Raw genomic sequence first — 15,097 nt, 5'->3', positions numbered from 1 at the left:
GGCACATTAAACCAATATACTGGCCTTAAAAGCATCACACCAAATACAAAATAGGCCTTGAAATAGAATTCTCATTTTAAGTCATTTCCCAAATGCGGTCGTTATTCTGATTTAGACCAGATCCGTACTTAATGGTCCAAATTTTCTTCTTATTAGCCAGCAAGATGTTGTTTAGGGCCAAAGCTGTAACAATAAAGTGGGGGGAAAAAAATGCACACAGCTCAGATATTATGATTTACACTAGAGATAATACTATAACTATAATTGAAGGGGGTTTTTAGGGGATTAGTAGAAAATTTTCGGTATGTGTTTACACATACCGAAATTCGTGTTTAATTTTATGAGCCTTGTGCATGTGTTTCTCTGAAAAATATACACAACAGGGTAATAAAAAAAGCTTTGTAAACATCATCATTATTAATAATCTTGAGATAGTAAATGAATACCCCATGCACTGTGAAAAACACTTCACGTATGTAGGTCTTTTGTCTCTTGTCCAACTAGGAAATCCCACTCTCAGCTTAGAAAATAGGGCAATTTGTATCTGCCCCAGTTCCATGCCACCACCAAGCACGCCAGCCACGTTGGAGTTAGATGGCATAGACTGAAAGCAGTGCTGATTTGGCGACGCAAACTTGCTTCAGTGAAAACGCACACTGGCCCCAGTTGGCAGGAAACACATGGCTCCAGCGCCTAACACCTGGCTGCCTTGCCCACAGGAAATAAAGAGGAAGAATGGAGGAAAAACAGCGGCGCTAGATGATGTTGCCAAATAACAAACCCAAGTGAAAATAATGCATTAAAAAAAAAAACAACACTATTTCCCTTTCTTCTTTTTTTTCCCCCTTCCTTGTAAGCTCTTGCAGTGTGGATACTTGTCAATAGCCTGCTGGTGCATGCCATGGTTGGGTTACTGAGGTTTAGCTACTTCAGGTCATTGGAGATACATCCAAAGCTTTTCTGACCTTGTATTCAATAGCATACACTCACCATGGAGCCTGCAGGGTATAATGCTCCTGTTGCTTATTATTTCAGCTCTCTGTAACCCAGCATGGCATTTCCATCTACCTCCATACCACAGCCCCAGCAAATTACCATTACATCAGACTAGTTTATCCTTCCAGTGTTTACTCTAGTCCAAAAAATAATGATAAGACCTCTGAATGTCATGATATATGGCTCAAAACTCTTGCAATACACAAAGCCAGAGGAGGCAATCAGTGGTGGCAGTACTCAGACCATTAAAATATTAATTCAGCAATATAAAAAAAGGTCTTTCATTAGAGTTAAAAGTCATTCATGAAAATCCCTGAAATGAAAGTACCCAAGTATAAACAGCAAAACAGACTTTAAGTGGTGACACAAAAGTGCTGGTTTGGTCTGACTGATGTATTATTACTCTTTTTGGTCCGGTTTGTTTGTTTTTTAACACTCTAGCAGCAAAACTATTGGATGAATTCATACCAAATTTGGTTTATAGATTGCCAGTGACCCACAATAGATGTGGTTACATTTTGGGAAAAGTAGATCAAAGTTCCAATTTTTTTATGAATTTTTTAATGAATTTTTTTCTCCTGTTTACTTATAATGTGTGGAATTTCACATTTCACATATCTATAAAAACTTCAAACTTGGCACATATATACAGGGTGGGGAAGCAAAATTTACAATGAACATTTAGTTGTTTTTTCTCAGCAGGCACTACATCAGTTGTTTTGAAACCAAACATATATTGATGTCATAATCATACCTAACACTATTATCCATACCTTTTCAGAAACTTTTGCCCATATGAGTAATCAGGAAGCAAACGTCAAAGAGTGTGTGATTTGCTGAATGCACTCGTCACACCAAAGGAGATTTCAAAAATAGTTGGAGTGTCCATAAAGACAGTTTATAATGGAAAGAAGAGAATGACTATGAGCAAAACTATTAGGAGAAAGTCTGGAAGATACTATTAAAGAAGAATGGGAGAAGTTGTCACCCGAATATTTGAGGAACACTTGCGCAAGTTTCAGGAAGCGTGTGAAGGCAGTTATTAAGAAAGAAGGAGGACACATAGAATAAAAACATTTTCTATTATGTACATTTTCTTGTGGCAAATAAATTCTCATGACTTTCAATAAACTAATTGGTCATACACTGTCTTTCAATCCCTGTCTCAAAATATTGTAAATTTTGCTTCCCTACCCTGTAGAGACAACTGATATGCTGACATCACCACACGCATAGACATGATGACATCAGCTGGATCGATACCAAAATAAGCTACAATACGTACAAGGGGTGGGGTTTTTTGTTGTGCCTGGCACCACTTGTTATAGAGGACTTTATTAGGTGCGTAAAGGTCAGTGGAGTCACAACTGGAGACCGCTGGTTTAATCTGTAACAATGGTCACATCCATCATGTATAATGTAATTCTTAAGGGAAAATAATGGCTAAAGATGTCAAATCATTATGGTTGAGCAAAAAGTATGATATTTTTTTCTGAAATGCAATGCTTCAATAGAGTACTGGGTAACTATTCTACTTTCTACGGGTGGGTTTAATGTAGGGTAAATTAATAAAATGTTTCGTAAAGGTTTATAATGCAATGATTAATATCATTGTTCCAAGAAAAGGCCAGTGACCTTAAAACCTCACTACCTTGACAGTTTGGGTGGAGTTGTGCAGACGTATGCTATATATTCCACTCTCCGTCACACCAGATCGCAGGATAGCTGCACAGTCCTTGAAATGAAGCGTTTCCTTCTTGGGCGTATTGGAGATTTCTGCAAAAAGAATGAAGGCATATGTTTACAGATGGCCACCTTATGGGTTTTGCACACAAATCTCGATGCCATATGTGAGGTATTTTGTAATGTTAATCTCTGGCTTAAGGCCGTGAAGTACCTGTGTGTTCTGCGTGGTGTTGCTGTGATTTGAAACTATAGCTGCTGAAGGTGGTATTTTTAAATATGGACATTTGTCAAATCACAGGTAGCATCCCATTAGCTGTAATGGAACTCCAGTGGTCATGACATATAACAGTAGTATTTGTACTAAAGAGGTAATGAAGCGCTCCTAGCCGCCTCACCATTGCAGTTGCTGACCATAGCCAGCAGCTGCTGAACGGTGTCCGTGAGCGCTGCCTGCTGTCTCTGTAGTACGGAGCTGTTGTGTGTGGAGCTGCCCAGTTCACCCTGCAGCTGACTGACCAGTCGACTCTGCTTTTCCAGAAGCTCCTGAAGCTGCTGCTTTTCGCTCTGTAAGCCTTGCAGTTCTTTCCCATACCGAGCCTCCAGCGCCAGAAGCCTCTGTTCCAAAAAACTGTCAAGGACAAAAGGCAAAAAATACATCAACATGAGTATTGGCTTATTTTTTAAAAAACAGAAAAAAAAAATAAAATCCAATCTTCCTTCTTTCCAGTGCACTGGAGAGAAATAAAATGCTAAGACACAATCTTATATCAAATGAAGTGTAACAATGCAACTTGTATAGGTGAGGAAATAAGGCAGAGCTGGTGCCGATGCACAATCCACACGTTCACAGCAAACGATCAGATTTACATGGAGATGACTAATAGACATGAGTGAGACGACCTCATCAGGCTAACATCATATAAACACCTGTACTGCAGCAGAAACCACAGATGGGCCTGCATGCTAAGCCTCTCCATCACAGCCATGGGGCAACAGTCTGACAATGTGTGTGTATGTGTGTGTGCCACACCCCCCACCTCCAAATGAAGATCATAAATCCCCGCTGCCTGATCTTTATGGCTTTGACTAACGACTCTGCAGCAGTTATTTATTGAAACAATCCAGCCACCCAGATTGAACAAGCTACTTTTCAGCCCCATACACACAGGCTGGCCAGACTAAGCGTGTATTCTCAATCTCCCACTTTAGGCAGCAAATCAGTATGTGGCCTAGAAGGAAAACTGGATCAATCCAAATCATCTTTTTTCTTACATCACTTCCATTTCATATTTGCTTTGTAGGAGAACACTCAATAAAAGTGGCAAAGCAAGAAAACAAATTGGTCTTCTTTTTGTGTATTTTACCGATAATGGAAGAAATACTTAGATCCTTTATTTGAGTAAAAATACCAACACAGCATTGTGAACATAGTCCACTGCAGGTAAATGTACTGATGTCAAATAATCACCTGAAGTGAAGTTAGTAAAGTAAAGCACTCAGTAAAAGTACGGAAGTAAAAGCAAAATATCCTTTCCCTTGAATGAGAAAGGTCATTCTTAAAGGTCACTGATTCACAAACATGTGATGAGCTTATAAAGGGAGATCCTTTTTTTGTAAATTAAACTCTGCTACAGTATATAAAGGAGTTGAAATGAGTTCAACCTTAAATGTCTCTTTAAAATGTAAGCTATCTCCAAAATACAGCCCTGTTATCAGCTGTGTAACAGTGCATTTCCAACATTACTCTACATTTTTTGGAAATGACCCTCTCCAGAGATAAAATGGGCAAAATCCTGCAAACTTTGATAAGATGAATCAGGAAAAAAATGACCAGAGTGCTGGTTTGATAATGTTTTCAAGATATGTGATAATGTTTTACTATACATAGGTTCATGTACACTTCCAGTCAAAAGTTTGGACTCACCTGGTTTTTCTACTGACTATCACTATTTACAGTGTAGATTCTCACTGAAGGCATCAAAACTATGAATGAACACATATGGAATTATGTAGTTAAAAATAGTGTGACATAATTCAAAGCATGTTTTATATTTTAGATTCTTCAAATAGCCACATTTTGCTTTTATTACTGCTTTGCACATTCTTGGCATTCTCTCGATGAGCTTCATGAGGTAGTCACCTGAAATGTTTTCCAAAAGTCTTGAAGGAGTTCCCAGTGATGCTGAGCACTTGTTGGCCATTTGTGGTCCATTTCATGTCATTTAAATGAGAAGGTGAGTCCAAACTTTTGACTCGTAGTGTACATATATATACAGGGTAGGGAAGCAAAATTTACAATGAACATTTAGTTGTTTTTTCTCAGCAGGCACTACATCAGTTGTTTTGAAACCAAACATATATTGATGTCATAATCATACCTAACACTATTATCCATACCTTTTCAGAAACTTTTCCTCATATGAGTAATCAGGAAAGCAAACGTCAAAGAGTGTGTGATTTGCTGAACGCACTCGTCACACCAAAGGAGATTTCAAAAATAGTTGGAGTGTCCATAAAGACTGTTTATAATGTAAAGAAGAGAATGACTATGAGCAAAACTATTAGGAGAAAGTCTGGAAGATACTATTAAAGAAGAATGGGAGAAGTTGTCACCTGAATATTTGAGGAACACTTGCACAAGTTACAGGAAGCGTGTGAAGGCAGTTATTGAGAAAGAAGGAGGACACATAGAATAAAAACATTTTGTACTATGTAAATTTTCTTGTGGCAAATAAATTCTCATGACTTTCAATAAACTAATTGGTCATACACTGTCTTTCAGTCCCTGCCTCAAAATATTGTAAATTTTGCTTCCCCACCCTGTATATATATATATATATATATATATATATATATATATATATATATATATATATATATATATATATATATATGTATATATATATATATATATATATATAAAAACTCTAGAAGGAATGTAAAATGTGCTCTAATGTCCATAGAGTGTTTTGAAGTAAAACCTTTAGCTCAGAGACCAATGGTCCATTTTGTCATTCATTTATAGAAGTTCATTTTGACCAAATACTCTATATTCAAAATTTTGGCCAAATACGACTTTTGATATTTGGTAAAATTACACTGCTTTTATTCTTAAAGTATTTTGCTTGTAGACCAGTGTAACAAAATTGTTTATTTTGCTAGACTCACAAAGACCCGAACAGTCACCGGCAACCAAAAGCATCCACTGATCTAAACTCAGAGGCTTTGTTGTTACTGTGGAAACACCGTCATCTTCTACAACATTGATTCACCAGTAAAATCCGTGGAGTTGGATCAATGACAGTGGATGGACACACTGGGAATATGTTCGGTTATTGATTGATTTTGTTATAGTTTTCACTGTTTTTGATGTAATAACCCTCAACTTTACTCTGATCTGTTATGAACATCTACACAATCAGTGAATTAAATGTAGGAAAACGCATAATTTTCACAGGAAAAAGTGCTAAATCCAGTGGATAATATAGTAAATGGTGACAAATCACTTAAGAAAGGTTAAAGAGAGAGAAAAATTCATTTGGGAACTACCACTAAAGTAGTACTGGGTCTTTATGGGTTAAAAAGGAAGAAAATGTCTATATCGTTCCATAAACTAACACTTCATTCTTCAGTTTGTCAAAAATTTACCATCAACACATTTGAAATATAGTTTTTCACTAAACAGGAAGGGCATGAAAAACTGTAATCTCAAACTTTACAACTAAAGCTGCTGGCATGTGTAGTGAAGCAAAAACTGTGTTTGTCTATGACAGGGGTGGCCAACCCTAGCCCTGAAGAGCCACTATCCTGCATGTTTTAGATGTATCCCTCTTCCTACACACCTGATTCAAATGATAAGCCTATCATCAAGCTCTGCAGAAGACTGATAACGAGTGTTAGGTGTACTGGAAGAGGGAAACTTCTAAGACATGCAGGATAGTGGCTCTCCAGGACCAGGGTTGGCCACCTCTGGTCTATGAGATGATATTGAATAGCCTAAACTTGTATAAAACTGTTTGACAGACTAAATATGTAATTTCAGATCTCATTACATCTTGCACAATTATGCATATGATCTTGAGCTATTCATTATTATTGTAATATATATTTCTGTTCAACGACTTTCCTGCTGCAATGCACTGTTCTCCCTGCCAACACTATTTTACATGTGCTGCCTGTGAAAACAAACATGTTTCTTTCTGCCCTTGTTAAATGGAAACAGTTTAGAAACCCGGTCCAAGCCCTGAAGCATCCGCAGCAGTAGCCCATCACAGCCTAACAGAGCTTGTTTCCCTTTTACTCCACCGCTGTTTAGCTGCAGATCTGCTACGACCTTACTAATTTTCATGCATTCTGTCAAGCTGTTTACCCTTGTGGAGATGTATTCAATTATTTACATGTCAGACCCATGTCACCAACTTAAAGGATGAGGGCCAAAGGGCAGAGAAAACTCCAAGCAGGGCCAGATGTGTAACAGGTGGTGGACCTGGGGCACCGTGTTCCTCCAGTCATACTTGGTACAGATGAATGGAATGATAAACAGTCAGATAAAAAGAGAGAAAACACCCACTCCCTTCACACTACAGCAGCACCCTGTCTATAACCCCCGTTGCATTGGCCGTTGGCCCTGAGCTGACCTTGTGTTCCTAGAGAGAAGAATGGGAAACCCCTCCTAAAGTGTACTGCCTATTCACTGCAGCCACAAACACATGCATGGCCACACAATGCACATTGTATTTTTGTTAAGTGCCCCGTAAGTCTGTCCGTCGGAGTCATTCTTTGGAGTCATTACACACTTATACACGTCGATATAGAGTGTATTACACCTATGTGGGTCTTTATATTCCTCACCCTAACATGAAGTAGGTTTTTCCTGAGAGAAAATCCTTTGCAGAACAGGAAGTGATACATTTATATTTCCTACAGCAGCCACAACAACTTATTAGGAATTAAGGGGGAAAAAATAGGCAGCTAAAACTTCATAGTTCAGAAGCATGGTTCTTAACGGATACCTGTGTTAGACAAATATAATATCAGACTATTAGACTATATTCTGTAAACACCAAGTGTCCAGAGCACAAGTCATGGATGGGTTATGATGACATATTCTGTAAGAATGTCCAGACATATCCACTCAGGATATGTCTACCATTTCTTTGCTATCTGCTTGTTTTCCATCCAGTTTGGGACCAGCCCTTGAGGAGATCAGGCCACGGTGTAGGTGGGAAAAGAGTACAAACGTGGTCACTGAGCCCATGCATCACCATGTTTTGAATACCTAAGCCAATGGTGAAATTGATCAGTGTCATTATGTTTGTACACTCGGACCACTGGTTGTAATATTCATGTTCTTTTATAAGATCTTAAACTTCCTGGTGTTAGTCAGTCAACTGCTGCATCTCACTGTATGTACTTGACTCCTTGCAAGTAAAATCTTCTGATTCCAGAATCCAGTGACTCCGTCTTTTGTCTCAGCGTGTATCACAGAATTTGTCTGTCAACCTGTAAGTGATCTTAGAGGCAGTGTTGGGTAATGCATTACAGTAACAGATTACTTTTTGCTGTAAAACAGTAGTGTAAGTCATTACTAATCAATTTTCAATAATATTTTACTCGGTACATGTTCAATAGCAATTGCGTTACAACACACTTTTCGCCCATAATTTAATTGCACAAATGAAAAAAACAAAACAAAACAGCAAGACCATGAGACCTTAAAGCCTTTGCCTTTATGTGATGTTGTCTCTTTTTAATGTTGAATATTTCATTTTACCCTGTTTTTGTTATTCATTCATACTGACATACATGATGTTTTATTTTGTTACTTCATTTTTGCATTGATTGACAGCATCATGTTATGTTATTTCAGCCCTCTCTACTTCTATACACAAATTTATTCAGTGTCATGTTTTCGCGCTTGCTGTATATATATATATATATATATACAGGGTGGGGAAGCAAAATTTACAATGAACATTTAGTTGTTTTTTCTCAGCAGGCACTACGTCAATTGTTTTGAAACCAAACATATATTGATGTCATAATCATACCTAACACTATTATCCATACCTTTTCAGAAACTTTTGCCCATATGAGTAATCAGGAAAGCAAACGTCAAAGAGTGTGTGATTTGCTGAATGCACTCGTCACACCAAAGGAGATTTCAAAAATAGTTGGAGTGTCCATAAAGACTGTTTATAATGGAAAGAAGAGAATGACTATGAGCAAAACTATTAGGAGAAAGTCTGGAAGATACTATTAAAGAAGAATGGGAGAAGTTGTCACCCGAATATTTGAGGAACACTTGCGCAAGTTTCAGGAAGCGTGTGAAGGCAGTTATTGAGAAAGAAGGAGGACACATAGAATAAAAACATTTTCAATTATGTAAATTTTCTTGTGGCAAATAAATTCTCATGACTTTCAAAAAACTAATTGGTCATACACTGTCTTTCAACCCCTGCCTCAAAATATTGTAAATTTTGCTTCCCCACCCTGTATATCTTTGACTCTGTTGTTTTCTATGTTTTTGTGTCTTTGCTTGCATCTTGTATTCTGCTGTTGTGCCCTTCTGCTTTGTCTGTCAAAGCACTTTGTAAACTCAGTTCTTAAAGGGGCTATATAAATAAAAGTTACTGTTATTATTACTATGATTATTATGATTATTATTGTTATTATTATTATTATAAAGCAGTGTATGACTTTCACTTTTTTTTTTTTGCCAATTTGTAAAACCCCAGTGATAGCCTAATCATCATTAATCCATTAGTTTTTCCATGCTTACTCAAGCCTTTCCAGAAATGTTGTCGTGAAGTGCACCCACTATATTCATTCTTTAAAACAACTCTGGTGGACTCTATAACTTTACATTGTAGAGATCTGGCTCGTTTTCTCGCCGAATTTGTGAGAAACCACTTTTACTTGGTCGCCATTCCCACAATGCACTTGGCGACATAATTTCCAAAAAGGCCCGAGTGACGTTTCAGTTTGTTATAAAAACAAACAGACTGTGTTTACGATGGAGACATCTTTGAAGTTGGTGACCGTGAGAGAAGTGATTCAGGTACGTAAGCGAGGAAAGACTAATGAATTAGTGATAATCAGGCTAACACTCGGGTTTAACAATTTTGAAAAAAAATTTGTGATGAAAGTCATACGCTGCTTTAAGGAATCAAAAATGCAGCAGGAAAGTTCTGTTTCCTGTTGGTGTTCAGCCAATGAGTGAAGATGTCAGAAGACAGTCCATTGTCCACATGGACGTATGCTCATTACTAACCCTAACCCTGCTTTAAGAAGCTAGTTAGCATGATTCCTGTGATCAGCAATGACATGGTAAGCTAACATTTCTGTGACTAGTTAGAATTCTTTATCAATTGTAGATTTATTTACCAGTGTCCTCGGTGCCATGCCCCCTGTTTGAACATGTGAAATGTTGAAAAAAATAAAAATGTTCCTGCTGGGATTCGAACATCATAGACTGTACTGTTACTTACAGAGCTATCCGTCAACATGTACTTTGAGGCGCAAATTTATTCATCTGAAGGCTCTCCTATCTGTTGTATTGGGAGGGGGGGGTTTATGATGATAGTCTGTATGTAACTGAAAAGTAATATAAGAGTCATATAACACATTACAATTCTGAGACAGTAATATTGTAAGGTAAAGAATTACTTTTAAACAGTAACAAGTAATCTGTAATGTATCACAGTTCGAGAGTGACTTCCACAACACTGCCTAGAAGTGGTTGGGAATATTTCTTTATTCTGAATCTGATATTGTTCATACAAACAGCCTCTTGTTTATGCTTACATGAAGTTTATGTCTTTTTTGTGCTGGGAGTCACATGTTTGTTAGCAGTAACCAGTAAAATAAGGTTCTCTGCATATCTTCCAAAAGACAAAAGAAAAATAAGGGGCTTCTCAGCTTGGATCACTTGAAGCAAATAGAAGAAAAAATGCTGGAGCACACACTTTCTTGACAGTTTCAGTATATTTTTGATTGTGCAAACACATTAACGTTTCAACACTGTTTTGTCCTCTTCATAGTGAGACAGAAAGAACCTGCAAACAATTTGCAATCAACGTAAATTTGTTGGAGGTTCCCATTGGATGGCCGGTTCACATGAGATCCAAGTCTAAGGTCCAAACGCTAAAATAAATTGAAACTGTCAGTATGCTCTAGCCTTTATTCGTTTTTGCTCCCACTGCTGCTGCTGTAGAGGCTCTGCAGAGAAAGGCAATAAAGAACAAGGGACTGTACAGGTTATTAACTTAAAAAATAGCCAATGAGGACAGTAGATAGAATGGAGTTAGATATGAACGACTCCAAATACAAAGTAAACTTCATGTAAATACACCAGGAAGAATCAACTGTAGAAGAAAAGTGTAGACATATGGTGCGATCCAAGGTAGTGATAAGAAGCTAACAATAACTGGAAGTGTACCAATCAGATATATGATGGATCTATTTATAGATACTACCATGAACAGACTCCAAATCTGCAGAGTATATGTAGTAAATGTAAATCGACTAAAATTTAAAGGCGCCATATTTTGCTAAACCCACTTTTATTAGTCTTTGGCAAATTTTTTTTGTGTGTTTGGACCTTAATAGTTCCAAAAGTTTGAATTGGAACCCTCCAGGTGCTGCAAAGCTATCTTTATTTTCATTCAAGTGGATTTCTACAACCTGTTTCAATTCCTTCTTAATTTGTAATGTCTATAACTAGTTACGTCACGACATTTGCACATATAAGGTCAAGAACATTTCTCTGACTACACCATAATTGTTCGTCAGCAGCAGCGGTTGTAGTCCATACTGAAAATATGCCCAGACTTTGAGCTGATTACCTAAAATGTTCAGTTGTTGGTTGAACTGGACAGAGCAGCACAGCCAACATCCTGGGGGGGGGGGGGGCGTGAAATGGCTCATTTGCATTTAAAGGGCCAGCACTCAAAACGACCTTTCTGGTGTCATTACTCAGAAATAGGGTTGAAGATGGACCTGTTGAGTTGAATTAATGAAGAATTCAGACCCAAGCATAGCATTTACAGTTTATGTAGACCACAGGGAAAAAAATGCATGATTCCGTTTTTTTTTTGTTTGTTTTTTTTTTTTTAAAGCTAAATATCACTCCTTTAAAACCCTTAAGATCATCTGTTGGATCTTTTCACATACTCAGCCCATTATTGAAGTATCCTGTTACAAGATACTGGATACAAATTTAATTAAACTAGATTATCTGCACTATGCTTTATGTGTTCTATTGTTTGAAGTATTTTTATGGTTTTAATATGTTGTGTTTTAATGAAGCACTTTGGTCAACTCTCTTGTTTTTAAATGTGCTTTATAGATGGATTGGATTAGATTGGATATCTGTGGCAGATGTTTTTTTGCATTTATTCAGTATATAAGTTTATATTTGTTTTATATTTTTATGCTCTTTTTCTTTTGCATTCCATTTTTTTTTATTTAATTTTGTCTTGGCTGTTGTAATTCCCTAGTTAAATTATTCTATTAAAATTTTTTATACTTATCTTAAATTCTTGTGGAATCCAGTGTGGTTGGCAAAGTAAGATTTTCATTGTACTGGGAAATCTGTTTCTTTACTGCACACATGACAATAAAACACTTTGAATCCTTTGAATCAAACCTAACATACTGGACCTTTGACAATGTATTTACCCATAAAGACTCAGTTCTACTTTTGTGGCAGTTCCCAAATGAATTTTTCTCTCTATTTAACCTTTCTTAAGTGATTTATCATCATTTATTTTAATATTATCTTCTGTATTTTGCATTTGTCACTGTAAATCATGTATTTTCCTGTATTTAATTTCCTATACTTAATTTAGATGCTCATAAAAACTCATTAAATTCAAAGGTTTTTATAGCAAAACAGAGGAAACTTAAGAAAAAGTGATTTTTTCACCAAATATATCAATAATTGAATTTAAAAACAACCATCTCAATCCACTGTCTTCTATCAAATTCCACTTGTTTTACAGGTGAATCAATGTTGTAGAAGATGACAGTGTTTCCATGTTCACTACGGAGCCCCTGAACATCCAAATGAGTCAAATCTGATAACCATGAAAAGATGACAAACTGTATTTTACACCAATTATTTACATGTATATATAGGATTAATGGATCAACAGTTATTAAATGTTTTAGATCAGTAGTTGTTTTTGGTGAATGTTTGGGTCTTTTGTATAAAGCTATAATAATGCATTCATGGTTGTACACAAATAAACAAGCCAACAGTTTCAAAGGCTGTATACCCAAATGAAAAATCCCTCCAGGAAGAAAGGCACCTACTTCTAAGCCTAATGAAAGACTCAGGTTTTAGATGTGCACAAACATCACAACCCAGACCTTTTCAAGAAGGTGGCTGAAGAAAATGAAGAGAGAGGGTGTGTTTACTTAGTTGAACAAATCTTCCCAGGATGAAAAACTCAGAAAAAACAACCTACACTAATCAGAGTATGCACGGCTGCATGTGAAGAGGAATATTAGTGGAATAGTCATTTTCACAATCCATGTAAACAGCTTAGTAGGAATATAATTTTTTTCAGGATAAAGAAATGGATGCAAATAGTACTGACAAACCTATTGGTGCTCTAAAGACAGGAGAATATAATTTTATTAACCGTTTAACCCCTGAGACATTATTCCAGGTGAATTTGCATGTGTTTCAGCGTCATAAAAGCTGCTTGTGTTCCTTTTCTTCAATGGTTTTGTTTTACTGTGTGTTTTAGGGTCAAAACAGGGTGGAATAACAGAAAAAGATAAAAAGAGGAATTGAAGTTTGACAGGTTTTTACTAAATAAAGCACTTAGAATGTACATCAGTAACAGATTTAGGATGTTGAACATGAACTGTGAACTGGAACACACTGAACAAGTATTTGAAGTTTGGTCCAGTAGGTTTTGTTTGGGGGCTCTTTTTTTTCTAAATCAGTCCAGCTGTTTTTTGGCATCTGGTTGAACTCTAAAATGCAGTTACACGGTCAAAACTCAGTAAAAACCTTCATATAGAGTTGAAACCTGAGCTTTTGGTTGTACTTGGAGCCTCAAATCAGTTTTCACAACTTAACAAACACCACTGTCAACTGCTATCGTATGCATTTATTGTAGTAAAAAAGCTTGTTTTGTTGTTCTGGGAAAAAAATGAAGTTCTTACAGTTAAATTATGGCTGGAAGAAGTGGTTAAACTCTCTCACCTGGAGAGAATATGGTTTTCATTGTTACATAAACGACACTAGTTTAATCAGATTTGGCAACCCCTTCAACAATATATTGTTAACTCAACCTGAATATAATTGTAATTATGTGGCCATATCATAAGTCCTGGGATGGGGGGTGGATGAGGGTTGTTAAATTGTGTGTTTGTTATGTTTGCTTTCCTCTGTTGTACTTTTGGTTTGTAATTGTAATAATAAATGTTTTTGTGACTAATTTCTGAATAAAAAGTTTGACAACAAAACTCGGTAAAAACACAATTAAAAAATAAAGGAAAATCTCTACGCTATGAAGCGAATAACCACAAGTTTACAACTAAAGATGGACACTTTTGAACAAAGATGGAACTGTATTACTTGGTATTTGGGCGACTGATGAAGGAATGGGAGCTATTATAAGATTATATCTCTCTATGATATTGTACTGCTGTAATTTTCCTTGGTACAAACAAATATTTGTTTTCCATGTGATTTCTCTTTATGGTATTTCTATTGTATTCCATTTACTTGTGCTTTAAAAGTAGGGTAGGAGATCCTAGAAAAACAATTTGAGCAAGCTACATTTTGAAAATACACAGTTCATTAGTCCAAACTCCTTTCTTCAGACACCCCCCCGAAGCCATGCCTCCATTGTATTGATTGTACTCGCAGAGGGGGGAGGGACAAATAGCAGTTGAATTTGATAGACATATCACCATTCAATCATTTCGATGGGCCAGTTAAAATGATTGGATGGTGTTTTTTCAGTCCTGTCCGTTCCACAGGTGAATAAAATTTTTTATTTTTGTGTTAGAACATTTAATTAATTGGTTGTAACTGGGGTGTGAAGGGGATTTTAAGCAATATAATTAAAAATGCTCCAGGAAAACATCTCCTACCCCACATTTAATTCATAGGGTCCTATGTGAGAGAATGTTCTGCTTTGTGGAAAAATGAAAGTATCTAAATAAAAAGTAAAATAAATAAATAAAGGAAAATCACTATAACATTGCAAACAAATTAAAAACAAAAAAATGAGGAAAACCGTGTAAAAAAAAAAAAAAAAAAAAGTGAGTCGATCTCACTCACTGCTCTGTGTTTTGTCCCCCATTACACAAATGCTGGGGGGTGCACTGAGCATGCTCAGATATCTACAGTATGTAAGCAATAAGATCTATTCTATCAGCCCGCTTTGAA

General features: G+C 36.5%; 1 protein-coding gene across 1 annotated transcript in view; it reads right to left on the bottom strand.

Moving 5' to 3' along the window:
• Nucleotides 1-15,097, bottom strand: part of angpt2b (angiopoietin 2b) — a 54,520-nt gene that overhangs the window by 18,505 nt on the left and 20,918 nt on the right. Inside the window, exons 4-5 of the mRNA XM_030148238.1 lie at nucleotides 3,078-3,310; nucleotides 2,648-2,772 (exon numbers count right to left, since the gene is read on the bottom strand). Of these exons, the coding sequence (XP_030004098.1) occupies nucleotides 2,648-2,772; nucleotides 3,078-3,310 (358 nt within the window). The remainder of the gene's footprint in view (nucleotides 1-2,647; nucleotides 2,773-3,077; nucleotides 3,311-15,097) is intronic.

This window comes from Sphaeramia orbicularis, chromosome 11, assembly GCF_902148855.1.
Source record: "Sphaeramia orbicularis chromosome 11, fSphaOr1.1, whole genome shotgun sequence".
NCBI lineage: Eukaryota > Metazoa > Chordata > Actinopteri > Kurtiformes > Apogonidae > Sphaeramia > Sphaeramia orbicularis.
This window is presented reverse-complemented; position numbering and strand designations above follow the sequence as displayed.